The 26,782-nt window shown below is 38.8% G+C and overlaps 1 protein-coding gene across 1 annotated transcript in view; it reads left to right on the top strand.

The window, feature by feature from the left end:
• Positions 1-4,492: 4,492 nt before the first annotated feature.
• Positions 4,493-26,782, top strand: part of LOC148873150 (CMP-sialic acid transporter 5-like) — a 58,942-nt gene continuing 36,652 nt past the window's right edge. Inside the window, exons 1-6 of the mRNA XM_088963384.1 lie at positions 4,493-4,776; positions 5,015-5,109; positions 5,313-5,615; positions 6,077-6,193; positions 19,865-19,942; positions 20,620-20,664. Coding sequence (XP_088819510.1) covers positions 5,448-5,615; positions 6,077-6,193; positions 19,865-19,942; positions 20,620-20,664 — 408 coding nt within the window. The 5' untranslated portion in view covers positions 4,493-4,776; positions 5,015-5,109; positions 5,313-5,447. The remainder of the gene's footprint in view (positions 4,777-5,014; positions 5,110-5,312; positions 5,616-6,076; positions 6,194-19,864; positions 19,943-20,619; positions 20,665-26,782) is intronic.

Consider the following 26,782-nt stretch of genomic DNA (forward strand, 5'->3'; position numbering starts at 1 on the left):
TTCCATTTCCATCATTAATAAAAACATTTATTATTTATCATACTTATTATTGTTTAATATGCTGAATATATGATGTTATAAATGTTTCCAAATTTTTTCATTTTATCTATTATTGAATTTTATTATTTAATTGTGACAACATGGATTGGCCCATTTGACTAAAAGTGGTTTAATTTCTTACCATCACTTAGACAAAACACTATTTTTTTTTTATGTAGATTTTAAAAGTATAAGTTTTTATGTTATTGAAATTATTAGTTTATTATGTATTTATTTAATTAATAGAATTTAATGATAATAAAACAAAAATCCCTTAAGGCTATGTTTGGTTTGAGGGAAAAAGGTAAGGAAAGGAAGGGAAAGGTAAGGAAACCTATACAAGGTTTGTAAAGGTCTCCTTACCTTTCCCTCCCTTTCCCTACTTTTTCCTTTAAACCAAACACAACCTAAATATACGATTAATTAAATGAAGGCCAATGCAAGTTAATACCTTAAGGTTGTGTTTGGTTTGAAGGAAAAAGTAGGGAAAGGTAGGCAAACCTTTACAAACCTTGTATAGGTTTCCCTACCTTTCCCTACTATTTCCTTCAAACCAAACATAGCCTAAATGTTGGATTTAATAAGAGGGGATTGAATGCATTAAATATCTTAAAATTACCTCTTTTCAACTCATTTAATATCAATTATAAATTACCCTATTTGCCTTCATTTTTTATCAATAAATTTAAATACAGAGGGGTAAATGTTGTTATCAGAAAATTTCAGAAATATTATTGAGATTATTCATGCTCTTTTAAAGTAGAGCATATTGGATTTAATGAGAGGGGATTGAATGCATTGATATCTTAAAATTACCTCTTTTCATCTTATTTAATATCAATTACAAATTACCCTATTTGCCTCATTTTTATCAATAAATTTAAATATAGAGGAGTAAATGTTGTCCTTAGAAAATTCCAGAAATATTATCGAGGCTATTCGTGCTTTTTAAAGTAGTAATTACCCTATTCGCCCTTATTTTTTATTAATAAATTTAAACATAGAGGGGTAAATGTTGTCATAAAAAAAATTCAAAAATATTATTGAGGTTATTCATGCTTTTTTAAAGTAGCATAGATTGGATTTAATGAGAGGGATTGAATGCATTAAACATCTTAAAATTACCTCCTTTTAACTCATTTAATATCAATTACAAATTACCCTATTTGCCCTTATTTTGTATCAACAATTTAAATATAGAGGGGTAAATGTTATCCTCATAAAATTTCCAAAAATATTTTTGAGGCTATTTATGCTTTTAAAGTAGTATAGATATACATGTTTTTTACAAAAAATAAATAATATAAGGGTAAAATACAAAAACCTCCACTACAGTTTCTAATAGTCATAAAAACCTCCCCTGAACTTTCAAAAAAATTGATAAATACCTCCCTTCCATCACTAGTCCAAATGGAAAACAATAACTTGAAGCATTAGTTTTTTTAAATAGCCATTTTACCCATTTGTAAATTATTTTACATACATTTGTATTAAAATACCCCTGTTTGAAACTCAACAAAAACCTCCTTCGATCTCTTTTATCCTCTTTCATCTTTCTTTGTGGTGGGAGGCCCTAGACCATGGCAAGAGGCTAGTGTGTTCTCTATCTCTGTTCTTCTACTGTTGCTTTTTATTGATTTCATTATTTCTCTAGATCCTCCTCAGATCTCATTGGCTCCTGCACTTGACATCAAAAACCCGGCTCCCTTTCCCCATACCTCTTTCCCTGCCGCCAACAAGGCTCCGCCACTTGCACCTTTTATCATGGCTTCTTTACTGGATGTCAATTCCCTTGAACACAAGCACCCACAATGAGGATAGTAATTAATTAGTATGGAGTACTAATAGTATACATGTGAACTTCTCTTCACTTTGGGCAGATAAACTCTATCCTCTAGGATTGAAGAAACAGGGGACCAATTTGGATAATTTGACATCCTGATTACAAAAATCATTCTAAACAAAAGAGCTCAATTAATTATCACTTCTCTTAAATACTAAGAGCATGTCCATCTTTGCTCGAAGATTCAATGCCTTGCTGAAATAGTTGTGCTCAATGGGGCCAGAGCAAACACCATATGTTTTCCATGCATTTTTCCATAGGTGGCGACTCTCACTACTTGGGCATTTGATGTTAGGCCAGTAGCTATACAAGCCTTTCAAGTTCGAGAGCTACATTGGATCAACAAGAGAATATAATCATGGTGAGAACTTTATATGTGTACAGTCTAGTAAGAAATTCCTTGAAAAGGATGCTAATGGCTACAATGAGCTAGATTAACTCTGTTAATTAGTTCCATTAAAGATCCAGTCATGAGATCATATATAAACATAGTTTGAACTTCAAGAGCATGTGATATGTAAAGTGCAAACCAACCTCATCAAGATTGAATGGGCTCATATTGCACTATGTAAAAGCCTTCCCATCACTAAAATAAGGCAGCTGGAGGCCTTTCACAAGGAAGTCAGGTTCAGGTTGGCCGGTATTGGGAAGGCAACACCCCGCATTCACTAGTTTGCTTGCAATAAGAACCACACCACTACAAATTATTACCATGCTACACTCATGTTATTAGATATATCAAACCAATGATAAAACCAATCACAATTGTCTCCATGGGAGGTGCGAGTACAAGAACAACAATAGTGCCAGAAAAGCTATAGGGACAGTACATAGGAAGCCATGTTGTGTGTCGATGAGAGAGGAGTGGTTGAGAGCCCAAATCCCAACCATATGCCAAAGATTAACTAGGACTAGAAGAGGTGATGATTTGTTGATGAGAAGATTCATGACCCACCAATCAACACCTTTTTATAGTCAATGCATGCAGTTGCAGCTATAAAATTAAAACAAGGCCAGGATAGCCATCAGACTCATCATTGGCGCTTGTATATTTAGCTTCTTGGGTTTTGTTTACAAGAAACACCAAGATAACATCTACAAGTACGGGTACACTGTGAAGAGAGAACTTCTTTGAGTTTGAGATAGTTACAATGTTCTTTTTAGAGATGATCCTAATGATGTTGAAAAGATGATCATTCGTTCTATATATTCTTTTAGCGTATGTACTTGATGATGGATGATTTGCTTTTAAAAATTGGGAATTGAGTTTCTTTAACTGAGAGCGTGATTCTTCCTTAGGTTTAGTTAGTTTAGTTCTTTGAATTTTCATTTGCATGAGACTAGTGTTGCAGCATTTTCATTGATCATTTTGTGTTCGTCCAAATTCCGAATATCTCTCTCCATCTCTCTCACCTTTTATTCATACCCCATCTATCTGTTTCAATATCAATAAGTATTAGTCTTAGACCATACATGCAGATGAGTGGTTTTGGTTTGTAACTCCAAAGGTTCCAATGCAAGAAGCTTAAAAAACGCCCTAACGATTTAGTCATGGGTAATTTTGTAACTTTACACATTTTCTATAGGGAGTAACGATGGAAGGGTGGTTTTTGTTGACTTTTTTAAAAGTTAAGGGGAACTGTTCGTTAAACCGAAACTAAAGAGGAAGTTTTTATTATTATCAAAAATTTTAGGGAAGGTTTTTGTATTTTACCCATCTATACTATATATGTCCTTTACTCTCACTCAAAAAACTGCCAACTTATAACAGTTAATAAACTACCCATTTATAACAGTTCAAAAACTGTCCACTTATAATAGTTCAAAAACTGTCCATAAATTATAAATAGTTTTATCTTGTTGATATTGTCATGTGCATATGTATATACATGTTTACTAATAATATAAAAAATTATAAAAATACAATATAAATAACAAATCCTTTTAGATTGAATGAGGGTAATCCAAATCCAATCCAATATGTAATGACATCCGATTCATCGAGCCGATCTGAAGATCCAAAATAAGGATGTACTAATCCGACAAAAATAGAATCAGACTTTGAATTAGATTCGACCCATATGCATCCCTATAGGCCAAAAGACTCGAGAAGGATTTATTGAAGGAATTAACTTACCAAATGACGTTTTTTTTTTTTTTGTTTTGCTGGAAGGATTAGGACCCGCCACCAGGAGAGGTCCTATTGAAGTTAGGAGAACAGGCATCAAGGCCACAAGACTAGCATCTGAAAACCCGATAGGCCCAAAATCTGACTATGATAGCGAAAAGGTACCATACCTTTAAGAAATTAATAACCAACCAACCGGTATAATCCAATCGCCAAAAAAGTTAAACTGATATTCATATATCACGAATCAAGCATTATTAATTGCCAAGTGCCAACCAACTGGTTGGTAAGGTATCCCAGTTGTGTAATTCTTCAAAAGAAATAAAAAATAATCAATATTATTCATTTATTGAAAAATAAATATGATTAAAGAAATTTTATAGGATTCATTAGTAAATCCAGTAGAAAATACGGGGCATTTCGGGGACAAGAATAGACTATTACAAATTATAAACACGGGAAAAATGCAAAAAGATATATACAACCTGCCCTCCAAATGCAAAACGCGCAAGAACACTGGATTCCAAAATTGAAGCAAGAATAAAAAGATACAAAGAGGAACTGGAAGCAAACGTTTCGGCTTATTATACTGCTCAAACGCCCTCTCTGCAGATTTTTCGCATATCTGGATCTCCATAGCTGAACCTGAGTACCCAAACCGGTTATTTCTCTTTGTTTGAGTTTTGGACCAGATCGAAGAATTGTCCCTTTTTTGCCGGGCCAATTCCTCGAATCGTATCGATGTTTGGTGAATTCATGGCCCCAGGTATTTGAATCTCATTGGGAGGCTGTGAATTCCGGCTGTTTGGTGCTTGGATTGTGGGTTGGGGCATGCCGACAGAGATTTTTTTTAGTGCTTAAAGGAGTTTTGATTTGATTGTACCTGTCTAGGCATCTAGTTTTTTGAATCTGTTGAGGAAGCTCAATTTTGTCTTCGGAATTTGCAAGATCTCGGTTTTGTAACTGAAGTCTTGACATTTTGGATTTGATCTTTTGATTTCCAGGAAAATCTTGAGGATTATATGATTATTTGATTCGCATATCGAGATATTTTGTTTTGACGACAAGATCTTGTTGAATTTTGGTTGTGGCAGTGGAGGTATGTTTCAATTGGACGCAGCTTACTGGACATGTAGGCTTTTGGAGTTGTGGTTTTATCTAATAGCTTTCTGAAACTACTAATTTATCTAATTCAAACAGATCTAATTCTGTAAAGCATGTACTCCATAAATTGTTAAAAGAAACTATAGTCTGTGGGGCGTGACTTTCTAATGATGGTTGATTTCAACTTTCCACATGTAGGTTATTTGGGTGGTTTCCTCTTTACAAAGATGTTTTTAGGGTTCACCTAGTGCTGATGCTCTAGTTCTACCTGTCCACCTTCGTGCATTGTAGATACAATTTTGATACTTGTTGACAACTTCGAGACTTCGGCAAATGAAGAACGGGATGATAGAATGCAGTGTCTGCCACGCCAAATTGGTCTCCCCAACCACAAGGACCGTGTCAAGGGCATATGACCGGCACAGGAGCAAGATATCATCAAAGTACCGTGCCCTCAATGTCTTTTTGGTTGTTGGGGATTGCATCTTGGTCGGTCTACAGGTGATTGTCTTTTGATCTTATTTTCCCATTAAAGATAATAGAGTAAACCATGACCGACATGAACTTTTCTTTTGTTAGTCTACCCATTTTTTTTATCTTACATTGGGGAGAGGATAGCTCTAAAACTCGTTTTTCAAGATCCTACTGTCTGTGTAAATTGTATTTTATTTGGACAACAATTTGAGCTATTCTAAAAAAAATCCTCAGTGGGTCAATTATTGTCAATGATTGGCTTTTCCAAGTTTTACTTTGTGCAACTTGTCCTTCCGGTTAACTTGGAAAATTCACCAGTCATGCTGTAGATCACAAAATTATTTTTGTATACAAAAAAAATTATTTTAGAAGCGCTAGTAGACTTTTCTGGTATTATGTTTATGTGCACAACAACTTGATCTTGCTGCCAATAACTCTTATTTATACACTTCAGAGCAATTTATATTGTTGTTGTGGTTCTTGTGCAGCCTATTTTGGTTTATATGTCTAAAGTGGATGGAAGTTTCAAGTTTAGTCCTATCAGTGTTAACTTTTTAACAGAGGCTGCAAAGGTTTTATTTGCAATCATTATGCTCTTGTTTCAGGTAATATTAATTTCTTTTTCATTTAGCAGTTTATACTGGTGTTCTTTTCTGCTGTTTTATGATTCCCTACCAATTTTCTTCATGGATGATCATGAATTGGGTAAAATCAGAATTCAGAAGAATAATGGAGATATATCTACTTCAGGAACAAATTGAGTCAATACTCAATGGATACATTGGATGGTTTTTTGATCGGCATCAGTAAATCACATTATTTTATTAGCACAGGAAAAACATAACCCAACATTCAGATGAGATGCAATGTAGATACAGTAGAAAAACTTAACCAAGGCTGGCCATCCTGCACATCACTTAAACATAAATCAGAATAGCAAACTCACCCCACATCTGGTGTCCCCCAAAGTAATTCATTTCTAGTTATCCATGTCCTTGCTAGAGATCCAGCCAAACTTGGATGGTGAACTGATCATCTCCTTTGCTCTCTAAAGAGAGCTATCTTTATTGTTGACTACCATGTAGGCCTTTCCTCCTAGACCCCCATAATACTGCATGAAGTACACTCCACATGACCAAGCATAGCTATCTATTCCTTGGATGCATCACATAAAATAGTGAATTATCAGTAAACTATAACATGGAAATTTTAGGGATTACTCTGTTAATTTGATATTCATTAATGAATTGGTTTCTAAAATGATTCGGTGGATTTAATAGTAGATGTTTATACACATCAGATGTGTGTTATGTACGTATTTCTAATGTGTTTATTTTATTCTTGTCTATGTGTGTGAATATTAAAGTATTGTCCTAGCAGCTTGTCCATTTAAAGGTAATTTAGGAAATAACAGGGAAGGTTTGAATTTTGTTAAAATTTGATTCATTTAGTTAAATTTGCTCTTCACAAGAGAGAAAATTTCTTTCCTAGGAAAGATTCCTACACAGTAGTCCCTAACCTATTTGTTTAATTAATCAAGCCAAAATATTCTCATATCTGTAAAAACCTGGCTTCCACAAGTGCAGAAATCCTCCATGGTGTTGACAAACGAATTAGGACATAATCCTTGATCTCATGCTTCTTTATCCCTTCCATTTCAGTAACTTTTTCCTGGATGATTGGCAATTAAATGTTTGAGAAAAAATAACAGGGAAGGAATAAGATATGCAAGGCTTAAAAAATGGTTTGCAGTATTATTAAAGTATTGTCCTAACAGCTTGTCCATTAAAGGTTTGAATTTTGTTAAAATTTGATTCATTTAATTCAATTTGCTCTTCACAAGAGAGAAATTATCTTTCCTAGGAAAAATTCCTACACGGTAGTTCCTAACCAATTTGTTTAATTAATCATGCCAAAATATGCTCATATCTGTAAAAACCTGGCTTCCACAAGTGCAGAAGTCTTCCGTGGTGTTCACACACGAATTAAGCCGTAATCCTTGACCAAAGCTTGGTTGTGGGCAAGTTTACAGTATCTGTGAAATTTCGGCAAGTGGAGGATGGCTTTGAATGGGTATTAACAAATTTGTATGGTTCGAATGGTTATAGGGAGAGGAATGAAATGGGGGAGGGATTGGGAGATATAAGAGGGCTGTGGGATGGACCTTTGGTGTATTGGTGGAGATTTTAATGTGATCAGGTTCATTGAAGAAATAAATAATAAGAGTAAAGGTATTACAACAGATACAAGAAGATTCAATCAATTTATTTATGTGTTTGAGCTTAGAGAGTTACCTCTTCTGCATAGTAGTTACACCTGGTCCAATCTCCAAGCCAGGCCAATTTGGTATAAACTAGATAGATTTCTTTTCTCAGTGAATTGGGTGGAACATTCGGTTGATTTAGTGTCTAGAACTCTGCCTAGGCTTACCTTGGATCACATGGCCTTTCTCCATTTGCAAGGAGGATCTTGTTCGAAAAGGACCAGCTCCCTTTTGGTTTGAGAACATGTGGCTGTGCCATCTGGATTTCGTTCAAAAGATTCGAGTGGTGGGGGAGAGCAACCCAAGAGCTGAATGGGAAGAGATAAGATTTCACAAGTAGCAAGATTTAAAATCCAGAATCAAGGAGTAGAACACTTTGGAGTTCGGGAAGATTGAAGAGAAGAAGCAATCTTTGATTCACCAAATTGAGGAATTAGATAAAAAGGAGGAGAGGGTTTCCTTTGAGGAAAGAGAGAAAGAAACAAGGAAGTCCTTGACGAAGCAACTGGATTCTCCACAAGGAGGAAATAAGTTGGAGGCTGAAATCAAGGCATAAGTGGATTAAGGAAGGGGACAGAAATACCTAATTTTTTCATGCTTTGACTGTTGGAAGGAAGAGAAGGAATAATAAATATCTCAATATTAGTAGTTGATGGGGTTTCTTTAACACATCAGAATGAGATAGCAGGGGCCTTTTAAAGAACATTTTAGATCAATCTACAGAAGACCTTTGAGGGAAAGAGTTTGGCTTGAGGGGCTTGATTGCTGACGATCCTGGATGAAATGAACAACTGTTTGGAGAGGGTTTCCTTTGAGGAAAGAGATAAAGAAACAAGGAAGTCCTTGACGAAGCAACTGGATTCTCCACAAGGAGGAAATAAGTTGTTGGCAGAAATCAAGGCATAAGTGGATTAAGGAAGGGGACAGAAATACCAAAATTTTTCATGCTTTGACTGTTGGAAGGAAGAGAAGGAATAATATCTCAATATTAGTAGTTGATGGGGTTTCTTTAACATATCAGAATGAGATAGCAGGGGCCTTTTAAAGAACATTTTAGATCAATCTACAGAAGACCTTTGAGGGAAAGAGTTTGGCTTGAGGGGTTTGATTGCTGAGATCCTGGATGAAATGAAGAACTGGTTGGAGAGAAGATTTGAGCAGGGTAAATTAGGCAGGCGGTCTACTCCATGGATAAATGCAAAGCTCTAGGACCAGATGGTTTCACAATGGCATTTTGCCAAGATTGCTAGGACATTTTGGAAGAAGATTTGCTGGGAGTGTTTGAGGAGTACTATGAAAGAGGAGTAATTAATCTAGGCCTCAATTCGACCTTCATTGCTTTGGTGCCAAAGAAAAGTGATTCAACACATCCTTGTGAGTTTAGACCCATTAGCTTGGTAACCAGTCTTTATAAAATTATATCTAAGGTCCTATCTTTGAGGATGAGAGTTGCTCTCCCTCTTGTTATCTGTCCAAATTAGGGTGCTTTTGTAAGGGGTAGGCAAATCACTGACTAAATCCTAATTACTAATGAATGTGTGGAGGATTTCAAAAGATTTGGGAAGAAAGGCTTTGTTTGTAAGTTGAATTTGGAGAAAGCTTATGATATGGTGGATTGGTCCTTTTTGTTGGGAGTTTTGAGGAATTTAGATTTGGGGAGAGATAATATAAATAGATAAGAGGATGTGTTAAGATCTATCATTACTCCTTATTGGTGAATGGAACTATGGTGGACTTCTTCCAAGCCTTAAGAGGGATTAGAGAAGGAGACCCCCTATCTCCCTTTCTTTTCACTATGATGTTGAGGTTCTTGGAATGCTTATTGCTAGGTTAGACTAACATGAGTTGGTGAGGGGCTAGAAGGTTGGGCGGGGCAGTGTTCCAATTACACATTTGCAGTTTGTAGATGATACTTTACTTTACTTTTTTTTTTTTTTTTTTTGTGAAGGAGGAAATAGAAATTGGGTTAGGGATCTCAAGTTGATAGTACAACTTTTTGGGCTAATTTTCAATCTTAAGATGATTTTCGAAAAAAGTTGTATTGTGGGAGTTTCATGGAGTTGCTGATAAAGATAGAACTGTGAATAGTCCATTTAGGCCCGTTAAACAAGTGTATACTCGGGGACCTTGCAAGATGGCCCATTATGGCTAATAAGGGGGTAATTGACATCTATAAATAGTCCATGGCATAAAGGCATCGAGCCATTTCTCGGATTTCTCTCTTTTCTTCTCTCTCTCTCTCTCTCTCTCTCTCTCTCTCTCTATTTCTTATTTTAGGAGGCAAAATCTCCCTCGGAGAAGACTCCTGTGGTGAGCAGGTTCTCATCAATTCTGGTATCAGAGCCAATGACTACATTTGGCGAATTGATTCTCCATGCCGCAGACCAGATCAGCGTTAGTGGAAGAGAGAGTGGATCGAATTGAGGTCGGTCTGCACAAATTCTTTGGTGACCTGCAAGAGATCAAGGAAGCGATCTCAGCGGTGATGTCATAGTGTAAGAAGATAAATGCATCCCCAAACAACAAAGAAAATGATTACGAAAGTTCCAATCAAGATAGTGCTCACCGATTCGACGGAAATAATCATCGACAAATTAGAGTGGACTTCCTTGCTTTTAGTGGAGAAGATCCTCTTTTTTTGATCTACAGAGCAGAGCGATACTTCGATATCTAGGAGATTGCGAGCCACCGGAGAGTGTTTATCGCTTCAGTGTACTTAGAAGGAGAGGCAATCAACTGGTTCCAATGGAAAGAATTTTTGGAAGCCCTCTGTGTTCGCTTTGGACCATCGTCTTTCGAACATTTTGATGAAGCCCTATCAAAGCTGAGACAAGTTGGCATTGTGCGGGAATACTAGGTTGTGTTTGAGCGACTAGCAATGAGAGTGTATGGCTGGCCGGAGAATGCACTCGTGGGATGCTTCATTGGTGGTCTCGAGGTGTGGGACCAATCTTGAAGACTCTGCCCAGTTGACCCGAAGGTCCGACTGCCAAGGCAACAACGGCACCAACTCAAACCATTCCACTAAAGAGGCTCTCTTGGTAAAAAATGCAAGCCCGTAGGTAATGGGGACTTTGCTACAACTGCGATGGGAAATTTTTCCTGAGACACAAATGTAAGTGACATCAGGTGTTCACCTTACAAATCGACTCTAAAGGAGACTATGAAGACAACTGGGCCGACGACAAGGATGAACCGGGCCAAATAGGGGAACTGGAAGTGCCAACCATTTTCTTACAAGCTCTCACTGGGTCACATTCAACCTAGACAATGCGGGTGATGGGCTGGCTTATGGGTCAACGGATCATAGTGTTAATCGACAATAGTAGTACTCTGAACTTCATTAACACTATACTGGCTAGGCAGCTGGGACTGGCGATTGAACCGACCAACCCGTTCTCCGTCCATGTAGCTGATGATAACTGTATCCGGTGCGGCAAAGTATGCAAAGGGTTCAAGTTACAGATGCAGGGATGTGAATTCCAGGTGGATTTGTATCCGTTGGAATTTTGTGGTGCTGATGTGTTGTTAGGAATTCAGTGGTTAACGGAGTTGGGTCCAGTAACATGTGATTGGGCCCACCTCACGATGGATTTCTAGAGCTAGGGCAAGCGGTGTCACCTTAATGGCATGGAACCCAACCCGATTCAACAAGAGAAGTTAAACCTTACTTTGAAGACGGGAACTGGTGTGAAGGGAGCTATACTAATGAACTTGGGCGTGAGTCAACCAGACCCAACCTTGACCAGGAACGACACCGAAACTATTTCTGAAACACAGGAAATAGAATTGCAGTTACTGACTTACTGCTCACTGATTACTTAGATGTTTTCCAAGAACCTTCTGGCTTACCTCCAGTGCGGTTGCATGACCATCGGATTTCAATCAAACTGGGTGCTGCACTTGCTAATGTGCAGCCCTATCGGTATCCGCATTGCCAGAAAACAGAAATAGAAAAATTGGTGAAGGAACTCAGTGAGAAAGGCATGATTCAGCTTACTAACAGTCCACATTCAGCACTGGTTCTCTTGGTTAAGAAGAAAGATGACACATGGCATTTTTGCATTGACTACCGTGCCTTAAATAAGATTACGGTTTGTGATCAGTTCTCGATACCCGTAATTGATGAACTGCTGGATGAGCTTGTCATGGCTAAGATTTTCCCCAAATTAGATTTATGGGCAGGGTACCATCAGATTAGAGTACATGCTCAATCATAGTGGTGGTTTTGGCTGTGCAAAAGTGGAGGGGGTACTTGTTGGGTCGAGCTTTTACCATTCGCTCCGATCAAAGAAGCTTAAGATATCTAATAGAACAACCTGTTCTGAATGAGGTACAGCAAAAGTGGCTATATAAGCTGCTGGGCTTTGACTTCACAATAGAGTACAAAACAGGCCCATCCCATTTGGTTGTGGATGCTTTGTCAAGGCAACATGAATTCTGTCAGCTGGTGGCTTCTAAGCTCACTTACCCATTTATGACACAGCTGAGGGAGGAAGCCTCTAATGATGTTAGCCTCACTAAGATCAGAAACCAGATTTTGAATGGGGAAGGGGAACAAGTCCCACCTGGTTTTTCCCATGGTTTCAAATGTCGCCAAATGTCACTAACGTCGCTAACGTCGCTAATGTCACCCGACATATGTCGATGTCGAGGCTCCCCGACATGGAAATAGATGGTAATATAAAAATTACATTATGTCAGTCGACATTTCCTATATTTCGGAAATGTCAACCAAATCGGTCCAAATAACCAAAAAAATGCAGTTTTTCCTATTATGTCGACTAATGTACATTAAAAATATAATATATTAGTATATTATACTAATTTTATACAGTATATTTATATAGATTATTCCATTGATAGTTTCTATTTAATATTTCAAATAAAATATTTATAAAAAGAATTAACAAAATATAAAAACAAAAGAATAAATTAATTACTTTATAATATAAAACATAAAGTATTTTTCAAGTAATAAAATGTTAACTAGTTAGTATTTTTTAAAATATTTATTAAAATCAGAAAATGTTTATTAAATTTTATAAGAAGCCATATTCTACATTTAATGTAAAAAATCAGAATAAATTTAATAAATTTTATACTAAATCATAATTTATTATAAATTTAGTATTAAAAATCATAATAAATTCATTAAGTTTTATAAGAAATCAGAATTTATCTTAATCTTAATACTACAAAAAAGAGAATCGGTTTATTAAATTTATAATAAAACATAATGTATTATAACTTTAATATTTTAAAAAAATCAGAATAAATGTATTTCTATTTACTAGTGTGAAATAAATATATTAGAATTTATAATAAATCAGAATTAAAAATAAGAAAAGAAAATATCAGATAACCTTGTAAAAACACTAAAATGCATAATAAATCAGTAAATCGCCATTTACTAATTTGTTATTGATCTGTTGAGACAGAAATAAAGGGAATACAAGTGTACAAGAAAAGGCCACGCCAGCCTTTAAAGAATGTAACTAACAGCCAACCACTAGAACAAACTAAATAACAAACTGGACAAGTGGAGAGGCTGGTATAACAGAATTGTAACAACAATATATAAATAAGGAAAGGAAGCTAGGAGGGAATTATTGATTTGGGAATACAATCTCTCTCTCTCTCTCTCTCTTTCTCTCTCTCTCTCTCTCGTTCAGGAGGCAGGCTTCCTCGAAAGAGTCCCTGAGTTAGGCAGTTCCTAACAAGTTGGTATCAGAGCCAAGATGCCAAGCACAAGGTCGTCCACAATGGAGAACAAAGTCGACAACATGGAAGGAGAAATGCAAAGAATATCGGCTGATGTCAAAGAAATCAAAGAAAGCTTCGCATCCTTGCTTGAACGATTGCCACAGGCACCACCCGCGTCGAATCAGGAAGAGCGCAATGACACCAATCATCAAAGCGGATCAAGAACAACAAGATTCGAGTTTCCCATCTTCGCAAAGGGAGATCCCACATCCTGGCTTCTGCGAACAGAAAGATACTTTGATTACCACGACACACAAGGACCTGATCGTGTTCCATTAGCTTTTGCACACCTCGAAGGAGAGGCGATCGTCTGGTACCAGTGGTACCGGCGATGACAACTAAGAGCCACATGGGCGGACTTCACCGATGCCTTAACCATGCGATTTGGAGTCTCTGCTTTTGAGAACTATGATGAAAGCCTTGCTAAGCTACGACAGACCGGTTCCGTCCAAGATTATCAGATGGCATTCGAAAGGTTAGCTATGCGCGTGGAAGGCTGGCCAAAAAAAGCGCTTGTCGGCAGTTTTGTTGGTGGACTTAGGGAAGAATTGCGGCTGGAGGTAAAAGCCATGCAACCTACCACCGTTCTTGAAGCAGCAGCATTAGCTCGACTACATGAAGACAAACTGAATCGGGTAAGAAGGATTAATCGATCTCTGGGAGATGCGATCAGACCTGGTATACCGAACCCAGAACCAGGTATCTTGGGTAAACCGGAGTCTAGACCAGGACTAGGAATCACATGCAAGGACGCCAACTCTGGTTCAAGCCCCGACTCAACCAAGAGGTTAACCTAGGCTGAGATGCAAGCCCGATGGGAAAAGGGCCTTTGTTACGCATGTGGAGACAATTTCGGGCAATCAACAGACATTGCCCGGAAGTATCCCTTCAACCTAAAACCGAATACGTCGAGCAATCAACAGACATTGAAGAGCCAATGGACAACCAAGAATGGGGGCAATGGACAAAGGAATACCCAGAAGTATCCCTGCAAGCCTTGACCGGTCTTGCTTCTTCTCAAACTATGAGAGTAACCGGACTGGTACAAGGGCGCCATGTGTCGGTTCTGATAGACAGTGGCAACACACTCAATTTCATTACCCAAACATTGGTTAGACAACTAGGGATTCCGATCCAACCATGTACAACATTCCGGGTGCACGTAGCTAATGGGAGCAACCTGGTGTGCGACAATACGTGCACAAATTTAAAGATGAAGATACAAGGACATGAGTTCGAGGTAGATCTGCACACCCCCTGGAAATCAGTGGAGCAGATGTAGTTCTCGGTGTCCAATGGTTAAGGCAACTAGGGCTGGTGATATGTGATTGGGCCTGTCTCACCATGGATTTTCAAGTGGGCAGTTCTCAGGTGCATATTCAAGGGCAGCTGTCCAAGGGTCCATGACCCATTAATCTTGCCTCCCTAAGGAAACAGGCAACAGACTCAACCCACATCATTTTAATGCAGATAGACTCCCACGGGAACGACCCCATTCTAGCCCAAGGAAGCAAATCCGAAGAAGGCCGCACACAACTATAGCAGCTACTTCAGAAGTTCTCGGTGATCTTCCAAGAACATGAGGAACTACCACCGAAACGTGCCCATGATCATTGCATTCCATTGCTGCCCGGAACTACACCCACAAATGTAAGGCCCTATCGTTACCCCTATTTTTAGAAACTAGAGATTGAGAGGCAAGTGCAAGATATGCTTGACAGAAAAATTATACAACACAGCCAAAGCCCATTCTCCTCGCCAGTATTACTTGTGAAAAAGAAGGATGGGACATGGCGGTTTTGTATAGACTATAGGGCTCTGAACAACATTACTGTGAAGGATCGATTTCCCATACCGGTAATCGATGAACTTGGCAGGGCCACCATATCCTCTAAACTAGACCTGAGATCGGGATATCATCAAATTCGGGTCCATGAGGGAGACATCCACAAGACTGCCTTTTGTACACACGAAGGGCATTATGAGTTTCTGGTCATGCCGTTTGGGTTGACCAATGCACCAGCTACGTTCCAAGCACTTATGAATGACATATTTCGACCCCATTTGCGCAAATTTATACTCGTTTTTTTTTTATGATATACTTGTATATAGCGCTACATGGGACGAACATCTAGTACATCTACAAATCACCTTGGAACTACTACGGACTCATAAACTCCTTGCAAAGGAGTCAAAGTGCGCATTTGGACAGACACAAGTACACTATTTAGGGCACGTAGTCGAAAACGGCATTGTAGCAGCAGACCTAGAAAAGATCTCAAGCATGATAAATTGGCCCCGACCTCAAAATGTTAAGGAGTTAGAGGCTTCTTGGGTTTAATAGGGTACTACCGTCGATTCATCAGAGGGTATGGACTGATTGTTGCCCCCTTGACAAGTTTACTTAAGAAGAATGGGTTCTGCTGGACTAGGTATGCCCAACAGGCCTTCGAGACACTCGAAACAACTGTCTCATCCCCACCGACGCTCGCATTTCCAGACTTCTCAAAGGACTTCATCATTGAATGTGATGCGTCAAGCCAAGGAGTTGGTGCAATCCTCATGCAAGAAGAAAGGCCACTAGCGTTTTTCAGCAAAGCAATGACAACACAGAAATGGGCCAAGTCAGTTTACGAACGCGAACTGATAGCAATTGTTTTTGTAGTTCAGAGGTGGCGGCCCTACCTTCTAGGGAGGAGGTTCATCATACGAACTGACCACCAGAGCTTGAAATTTTTGTTGGAGCAGTCCGTACTATCCCCGGAACAGCAGCGATGGATAGCCAAATTACTCGGCTACGATTATGTCATTAAATACAAGGCAGGGCACACTAACAAGGTGGCGGATGCACTGTCGCGCCAGCCACAACTATTTCCATTACTTCTCACGGGCCCAACATGTTCCATCATGGGTCAGCCAAGGGAAGAAGCTGGAAGGCACCCACAACTGAGCAAGCTGTGTTCACAGACCCAAGAGAACCCTACTAGCCACCCAGGGTACACAGTGGAGAATAGCTTGCTGCTGTATAAACGCTGAATGGTGATACTACAGGATTCGACCCATATTCAACAGCTTCTGGAAGTGTTCCACTCATCACCAGCAGGAGGACACTCAGGGATCCTGCACACTTACAAGAGACTAGCAACCCAATTCCACTGGAAAGGCATGCAGAATTTGGTCCAAAATTCATAGCTGAATGCGTCATTTGCCAGAAAAATAAGGCGAATACCTAGTCTCCAGCAGGACTGCTACAACCACTCCCAATTCCTACACAAGTGTGTGTGGGCAGATATATCCATGGACTTCATAACGGGGCTTCCCCTTTCCTATGGCAAGTCCGTCATTCTCGTTGTGGTTGATAGATTCACCAAATACTGCCATTTTCTCCCTCTGTCCCACCCCTTTACAGTCTCAATGGTGGCTGAGATTTTTACTAAGGAGGTGGCACGACTGCATGGTACCCCTAACTCTATTGTCTCAGACTGTGACTCTATTTTTATGAGTTGTTTCTGGGCAGAACTTTTTGACTACAGGGAGTGAAACTCTTCAAATCTACCAGCTACCACCCTCAAACAAATGGGTAGACTGAGGTGGTCAACCGGAGTTTGGAAACCTGTCTAAGGTGTTATGCAGGGGATAGGCCACGTCAGTGGCTCAAGTGGCTTCATTGGGCAGAATGGTGGTACAATACCACGTATCATAGTGCAGCAGGAATGACTCCCTTCCGGGCTTTATATGGACGGGACTCACCTCCCCTACTCCCATATGAGAAAGGGTCTACAACAGTAGCAGCAGTAGAAGATCAACTCCTCCAACGAGATAGGGTGTTACAAGATCTCAAATCCGACCTCCATTGAGCCCAACAATGGATGGCAGACTCCTACAACAGAAGGCAGAGGCCTGTCCAACACCAGATTGGGAAGCAAGTCTTCCTTAAACTACAACCATACAAGCAAGTTTCAATGGCAGGCCACAGGTGGAACAAACTGAGCCCTAGGTACTTCGGCCCATTTCGGATTGTGGAACGCATTGGTCTGTGGTATACAGGTTTGACCTCCCAGCAACGTCAAAATTGCACCCTGTATTCCATGTATCCCTATTGAAGAAATGGCCAAAAACAGGAGCAATAACAGCAACCACCCTCCCATCATTCTCGGAAGATGGCCAAGTTCAAATTGAGCCTACCCAGATAACAGATTTCGGGTGGATACGCAAAGGGAATCACATCGAACCAGAGGCATTGGTGGTATGGTCAGGTCTCCCAATTGAGGATTCAACTTGGGAACCTTACTTGGACTTACAGAATAGATTTCCACATCTTGACCTTGAGGGCAAGGTCACTTTCAAGGGAGGAGGGACTGTTGAGACACAAATAAAGGGAATACAGGTGTACAAAAAAAGGCCACGCCAGCCTTTAAAGAATGTAACTAACAGCCAACCACTAGAACAAACTGGACAAGTGGAGAGGCTGGTATAACAGAATTGTAACAGCAGTATATAAATAAGGAAAGGAAGCTAGGAGGGAATTATTGATTTGGGAATACAATCTCTCTCTCTCTCTCTCTCTCTCTCTCTCTCTCTCTTTTTCGTTCAGGAGGCAGAGTCCTTGAGTTAGGCAGTTCCTAACATGATCTTAGTTTCTTAGCTTTATTTAACGGTTGGGAATAAGATAATAGTCTAGAAATATGTATTAATGCTTCTTTTATCATTTTACAAAATATCATTGCATATTTCCACATATTTCATAATATTTCTACAATGTCTCTAATTTTTACAATATTTCCTCTCGACATTTCTAACATTTTCGACATATGTCCTATATTTTGGTAAGCGACATTTCCATCGACATCGACATTTTAAACCTTACTTTTTCCCTTTGTGACGAAATTCTGATGCACAAGGGCAGAATGGTGTTACCGGATAACTCAACCCACATTCCGGCCCTCTTGGAGCTTTTTCATGCTTCTCCAACAGGGGGGGACATTCAGGCATCCTGCGAACTTATCATAGGATATCCTCTCATTTTTATTGGGTGGGAATGAAGAAACAGATTAGGGAGTATGTGGCCACGTGTACGATATGTCAATGGCATAAGTATGACAATCAGTCCCCAGATGGGCTGTTACAGCCCATACTGCTCCAGGAACAAGTGTGGGACGAGGTATCTATGGATCTCATTGCTGGTCTACCTCCTTCCGGTGGGAAGACAGTCATTGCCATTTTTGTGGATCGACTGTCCAAGTATGCGCATTTCACACCACTATTCCCATCCATACACTGCAGCACAAGTGGCCAAAACTTTTGTTAAGGATGTCTCCTGTTTACACGGCATGCCCAAGACGATTATCTCTGATCGTGACTCCTCTTTCATGAGCCGTTTCTGGTCTGAATACTTCTGGGTACAAGGAACAAAACTCCACCATTCCTCCAGCTATCATCTGCAAACCGACGGACAGACAGAGATGGTGAATCATTCCCTTGAGACCTACCTTCGGTGTTTTACTAGCGATTACCCCGGGAAGCGGGTCAAGTGGCTACCATGGGCAGAATACTGGTATAACACGTCTTTTCATGTTTCAATTCACATGCCACCTTTTCATGCTCTATACAGAAGGGAACCACCTTCCTTACTACGATATGAGAAGGGATCCACTTCTGTGGCTGAAGTAGATGCACACCTAACAGACAGAGATGTAGTCCTTAAAGACTTAAAGGCCAACTTGCTAAAGGTTCAACAGCAAATGAAGGCTCACCATGATAAGAGACACCGGGATGTCCAGTTTGAGGTAGGAGACTGGGTTTACTTGAAGCTAAGGCCTTACAGGCAGAGTAGTTTGGCCAAATGGTCATCCCAAAAGTTAGCTCCCAGATTTTATGGTCCATTCCGTGTTATATAGCAAGGGTGGGTAAGATGTGCCAAACTGAATTCTGGTTCCAAGAAAAAGGTGTGCCAAACACTTGGACATATTCTCAGAGGATCAAGAAAATCTAGAATCCATTTTTTTCTGGATAGATTCTGAGGATGAGAATTTCTAGAATTGATGCCAAATGGGCCCTTAGTTTCCATTCATAGAGTGGAATGGCGAAACAGAATTCATGTACTCAACTCCATATAATTAGGACAAGGTTTTATTGGATTCAGTTAATTTATGCAGTTTAATTTGTGAAATAATGAGAAGTGAATTAGCTAAATATTTAATAATAGAACCTTGTTTAACTTGTGTTAAAATGTCTATATTTCTTGCAGGCAGCTCGCAACAATGTTCTTCTTGCTGTCCCTGCTCTTCTATATGCTATCAACAACTATCTAAAGTTCATCATGCAGGTATTAGTCTTCCTGGTTATCATTTTCTCTGCTTAAGTCGATGGTCATATTTGGGCTGACATAGGGTTAGACCTTGTCCTAGCCCAATAAGAAAACACTTGGGACTCAGTTCCAACCCAGACCATGTAGGGCCTTAATGTAATAGGCCCTGAGCTGAACCAGAATCAGGCTTATTGGGTCTGACCCCATAGGACCCAATTTCTGACTAAGAGGCCTTTAACCTGGTAATTTGACAGTGAATCTGCTAATTCTAGGTACCTTTTTATTGATTGTTAACTGTATAATTATTTTGGTTATATATATGTGTATATGTATGTATGTATTTATGTATGTGTATTTACATAATCAGTTGGGGTCTTAAATGGATCAGAACAAGAAAACTTAATTCCTATCCTGTTATGGCTGGGACTGAAAATATCATCCCAGAACTTACTCTATTAGTAATTGGGAGTACAATACAGATCTAGATCCTATGTAATTAGGTTGAATTAATTTGGTTCGGTCGGGTCAACCCAGATGATTGACAGCTCTATTGAGAACATCTATTTGCAATCTTTATTATCGTTGACTCAATAAGAAAAGCAATTAGATTCTGTTTTGATTTATGAAATAATGATTTATTATATTATGTTCTTGATTCATCATTTTTGTGTCACTATGTCATTATCTCTGTGCAGCTCTATTTTAATCCTGCAACTGTGAAGATGCTGAGCAACCTTAAGGTATTCCTTTATAAATAATTTATTGATATAACTCTTATGTAATGATCTTTTCAACCTCTTTTAAAGGCAGTGGTGCTTGAAATGATGGATTGGAATTTTAAAGCATTAGTGCCTTTGAGTGAGTGATGCAATTATTATGCAGGAGTTATCAAGGGCATTTTAGCTGAACCAATAATTTCTCAGCTTCTATTATCAATCACCCGAGCAAACAAATTCTCACTTTATATTGCCCTAATTCATGGTGTATCATCAAATTCTTGTAATTGTATGTATGTTTTTCTGCTTTTCATGCAATTTCATCTCCATGGTGTCTATATCAGTGTTTTAAAAGGCGTGGGAGGCAAATGCCTGGAGGTGCACCTCAAGGCGGAGCACTCCCAAAACACCCTGAAGATATGCCAGAGGCATTGATACCTTTGAGGCATACGCTTCATACACCTTTTTCATGAGGCATGCTAGAGGCGTACATGATACATCTCATGTCCCCCATGCCAACCTCGTACAAAAAGACAAAAAAGAAAAAAGAAAAGAAAGGAAAGGACAAGAAGGAAAAAGGGAAATAAAAAGAAAGAAAAGAAAAAGGGAAGGGAAGGGAACATTTATGCCTCTTCTTCCTCATCATCCCCCTCCTATTAAGGAGTCTTACACCTCCTTGTGTTCGGAAGGCTTACGCCTCTTACATTCTAAACTATGCCTCATGCCTCTAGGTAGTGGAACACCCCGCATCATGTCTCCACGTTTTAAAACATTGGTCTATATTATGTGATAAGTAAATGCCACTCAAGTTAAAAGGAAAATTCTATAAAACAATTGTAAGACCAGCAATGCTGTATGGATCAGAGTGTTGGGTAGTCAATATATAACAGGTCCAAAATATTAGTTGCAGAGATGCACAAGATGAGATGGATGAGTAGAAAAACTAAAAAAGGATAGGGTTAGAAATGAAGTCATTTAAAGGAACTTAGGAGTAGCCGCAATTGGTGATAAAATGAGAGAAAGCAGAGTAAGATGGCTTAGTCATGTGCATAAAAGACCATCTGCAACACCTGTAAGAAGTGATCTGTTGCAAGTTGAAGGGGATAGAAGGGCTAGATACATGCCAAAAAGGACGTGGATTGAAGTAGTAAGAAATGATTTAAGCACTAATAATTTAATAATGTATACGACACTAAATAGAGCAGAATGGTGAGCAGGATCCATGTAGCTAACTCCACATAGTTGGGATAAGGCTTAGATAATGGTGATGATGACGACTTTGTTTATAGCTCTTCTTTTTCTTGATGGTAGACATCAAGTTTAAAATTCTTCTTCACCCCATTCCCCCGAAAGAGAATTTGTATAGAAAGTGACTTTTCCACACATTTTCCCTTGAGAATGCTTTTAAAGTTTTTATCCGAATTGTAGAGGATCAAACAAAAGATAATAAAGAAATCAAGTGAAAAAAAGTGAAACCATGATCAAGACAAGGGTGATAAAGAAATTAAGTGAAAAAATGAAACATGATCAGGACAAGGCCCTCAAGTGTTTATAGGTGCACAGGTAAGGCACATTTTAAGACATGTGCCCCACCTGAACCCAGGTGCAGATCCTTCCAAAGGATGCATGCCTGGTGTGCCTTGCACCTCAGCTCTGGTGCACATCATTTTAAATGTATCTTTTTTCTGGTGCACATCATTTTAAATGTATCATTTTTAATATTTTTTTTTGTAGATTCTTATGTCTTTTACACTTCGTAATAGTTTATGAGCTTCTAAGTCACCTTTTATTGGTGTTTGTAAATTAGTGTTGGTTTATATAAACTTTTAGAATAAACAAAAACAAAGATCTCTTACAAACTTAAAGCTTTAGTTCTTGCAAATATATTCTAAAATAGCAAAGTTTCCACTTAAGAAGCAGCAACCTGCAAAAGAAGAGACCTTATTTGTGTTTGTCCCCAAACTGGTGCACAATGTGTAAAGTGAAGAATGAGGACTGTTACCACTTGCTGATATCTTGCTCCGTTGCTGCAAATATTTGGAATTGGGTTTTCGCATTATTTGGGTGTAGGTGGAACTTGCTATTGAATGGACTGGATCAATTGTTTTGATGGCCGAACCAGCAAGGGTTAATGGCTGAATTAAAAAAAAATCAGTTCGAACCTGAGAACCAAATTCTCTGATTTTAAACCAAATTTGAATTCGAAAATTAAATTGAGTGTACCTGATACAAAGTCCACAAATTGCAGCTTCTAGAGTGGTGGTTCATGCCCAAAACTCAGACCCAATTTGGCTTCCCAACTGAAGATGGCGCAATTGATGTTGGAGGTCGATCTTGTAACTAGTCTTCAGTTGAATTGGCTCTCCAACAACTTTGGATTTGTGCAGCTGTAAGAACCACTTCAAATCTGATGTTTTCATCAAAACTCAACAAAAAATATTGAAAAAACAAGGTCCTTCTCAGTTAGTTTGGATTAGGATTTATGGGAAGCAGAGAGAAGAGAGAGAGAGTGTGTGTGTTTAAGAGAGTAACAAGACTAGTGGTGGTTGAACTCTCCCTCTTGTCTCTTTAAATAGACCTCATTCCTAATGTAATAGGACTAATCCAAATCTGATTTGGGTAGGTCTTTAGTTAGATAATATGGAGATCCAAACCTATATCCATGCCCATATTCGATCCAAATGACATGACAATGACTAGTCTAACTAGTTAATCGGCTAAGGCCCATTTCTTCAAGTGGTTCATTTACATAACTATTGCAAGCCTTATTTGGTTTGAATAATGTATGGCATGGGGCCCACAAAAGTCTCATATTAGTCCATATGGGTTCAGCCCATGTGAGTAAAGACATGAGCCTAGTCATTGAACAAAGGCAACAAACCCCTAGACCAATCGAATTGGGCTTAGTCTGGGCCCAACACTTGGGTCTAAGTGATTCTTGGTTTGAACCACCCTATGAAGCCAAAGGATAATGGATTGACATAAGATAAAGTCCATTAGGTTTCAGCCTTGTAATGGTCTCTTGCTCTCAACCTCAGTCCTAAATGATCAAAGCATTGCTCACAGGGAAGGGCCTCTTCCCCAACTGCTAAATGTTGTGTGACACCCTCTTCAGATGGATCCTAGGATTAAAACCTTTTGCAAACCTTTTTCATAAAATATAAATATAAATACATTTTGTAAAGAGATTTCAGAAATAGGTGAAATCCCTAGCCGTCTGTTTTAGGTTTCTATTAGAGAGTATAAGACTTAATCTTCTCTTTGTCTGACCAAGGGGCTGATGCTATCACAATGGTCACCCACTTAGGTAATATTCTGAATTGCTCCAACATACCCAAGTATTTTACCCTAAGAGGATCTCACTAGTTGTCAAATTAAAAGAATCTCAACCCAAGACTTAGTGTAGTATCATTGTCAAGTCTGGGGTTAAATACAACTTTTCAATTTTTCCCATCTATCTTCAAGGTCCATGGCATAACTGGTGGTTGCAAGTTGTTCCCCCATAGATTTTTCAATACTTGGCCCCTGTTCACTCTATGAGGAGGTGGCTATATTTGCATTTCTGCCACCTTTCCTACTCTTATTCTTTTTACCACTTTCCATTCTTGAATCCGATAGGCATGAGCCCCGAATGCAGCTCCCAACATGTGTCTTTAGTGTGCTTGGGCTTCTTACAGTATTCACAGACAACATTCTTCTTTCCAGAATTAACTTTTGTCTTCATCTTGACATTAGCATAGTGATCAACTTGAGGTTCAACGAACTAGATGCAACATCCAACATGTGTCCTTAGTGTGCTTGGGCTTCTTGTAGTATTTGCACACAATATCCTTCTTTCCAACATTAACCTTTAGCTCCATCCTAACATTAGCCTAGTAAACAACTCGAGGTTCAACAGATTGAACCTGTCTCCTACTCTCCTCACTACTAACTATAGCATATAGGCTTGAGACAGGATCACCCATAGTTGTCAAGGCGATGCCTCGGCGAAAAGGTGCCCTTTGAGGCTTGCCTTACCTAATCGCCAAGAAGTTTTGTACATGGTGTTATAAAATACTTTTATATTTTTTATCTTTTGAGATTATAATTATAAAGTAGACATTATTAAACTAAAATATTCACTTTGTGTGTTTATATACTAATTTCTTTTTTTTTTATTTTCTTATTTGCTAGGGTTTAATCAACACAAACATTGCTAAATGCTGTATTTAACCCTCAAAGACTTCAAAGCCTGAACCAATAAGTAAGGAAGAACTTAAAATTTTGTCTTATCAACACATTATCTTCTTACACTTCTTCCACTTTCTCTTTTCTTCTTTTCCTATAACAGAATAGGGGTTCAGCCCCCTTAAAATATGTTGATTTTCTATACATCAACATGAAGTTTCTTTTTCTTAGGGAACTACCTTAGAATATATGTTTTTTACTTAAAAAAATCCATCACCTAGGCGACAAGGCACTCTCTTATTGCCTAGCCTTGCCTTTGCACCTTGAAAACTATGGGGTCACATCATCTTTTGCTAAAACATTCTGTCTCACAATATCATATTCCGAGTTAAGTCTAGTAAGGAACTCAAAAACCTCATTTCTTTCCACCAACTTCCTATGTGCCTCAACATCTTTTGTGCACCCCCACACAACAGTCTCCATCAAGTCAATCTCCTGCTGAGATTTTGGCATGGAGAAGTAAACAACTAAGAGATTCTCCCCTTGTCTTAGATTGCTCACACCATTCTTTAGTTTGTGGCCTTGGCAACATTCAACTTCTAGGAATAGGTCTCCATGACACTATTCCACACTTCCTTTGCAATATCCATCCATAGATTATGCTGGCTAATATGAGGTTGCGTGGAATTTACTAACCCGCCTACTACAATGTAATTTTCCTACGTCCACCTCTCATAGGTAGGGTCATCCTTTGTTGGTTTCTTTTTGTTTTTGGTGATGTACCCCCATTTTCCTCTACTACAGTCATGAATCTTTATTAATTGAGACTGCCAAAAAATTGCTTCCGTCTAACTTTATTGTGGTTACTGCCCCTAATAGAGTCTCCATAGACCCCCATGGCCAAACCTGGAGTTTGTGAGGTATTTTGCTTCGCCGCCAGTTTGCTCCATTGATTGAACGGAAGCAAACAAAAATCAAAATATGAACTACTAATCAAGAATCACTGACCTGAAGCCAAAACTACTATTGAACCACCCAAAACTAGAGTTTCATAGAACCTGACAACTCGGGAAAAGGAGAGAAAGTCCAGTCACTCCTACCAGGGATTTCAGAACCCTTTCCAACTTGGATCGGTCACAAAGAGGATCGAAAAGCTTCTCTTCAAGCCCCAAGAGCCAGATTCGAAGTGCCTCTAGAACCCTTAACTCAATTTCTCTAGTTATCTAGGGTTTTTGGGAAAATCTCCAAGAACGTGTCTTGGGCCTCAAACAAGGGTAAATTCCTCTCCAAAAACTCCCAAACTGGGCTCTATAAGCTGCCAATCAATCAACTGATCAGTTCTCCATACACATTGCTTATGGGCCTAAAAGAAGAAATTGCAGGAGATGGGAACCTTCTCTGATACCAAATTGTAAATCAAACCAGAAATAATTCTGAAAAATAAAATAAAGATAGAAAAGAAGAAGAAAGAGAAGTTTAGAAAAGGATTTAGAAAGAAGAGAAGAGAATTGAAGAAAAGGGAAGAGGAAGAGAGCTGTTCAATCCTCTCTCTATGTCCCTCAATTTGATTAAATATGTGCTGACTAATAGAACATTGTAAAGTTACATGAGTGCCCCTAGTTGGGCAGCTGTCTTAAGAACATAAAAAGAATGAGTATTAAGTCCCATTACTGCAGAAATAAAACAGAAATAAAGCTACTAAAAACAAATGAACCTAAGGCCCATTCAGCCCAATCTCTCTACAATTTCAATTTGATATTTGAATTATATTTTTTATTTATGTAGGTATGCATATTATTTGAGCTTTCTAATTGGGTTAATCCCAATAGAATGGCCCAAACCATATTAGTTATCGGACTGACAGTTTGGTCTGGTTTCGTTTCTATACTAAAATGGTTTGGTTTTGTCCGAGAGTGTCTCCAACTGTAATTTACTGTTTTTTTCTCAACTTTTTTTAGTAGGAGCATTTTTTCTC

This window comes from Nelumbo lutea, chromosome 1 (genome assembly GCF_056320005.1).
Source record: "Nelumbo lutea isolate HS-2025 chromosome 1, American lotus-T2T, whole genome shotgun sequence".
In the NCBI taxonomy this organism is placed as follows: domain Eukaryota; kingdom Viridiplantae; phylum Streptophyta; class Magnoliopsida; order Proteales; family Nelumbonaceae; genus Nelumbo; species Nelumbo lutea.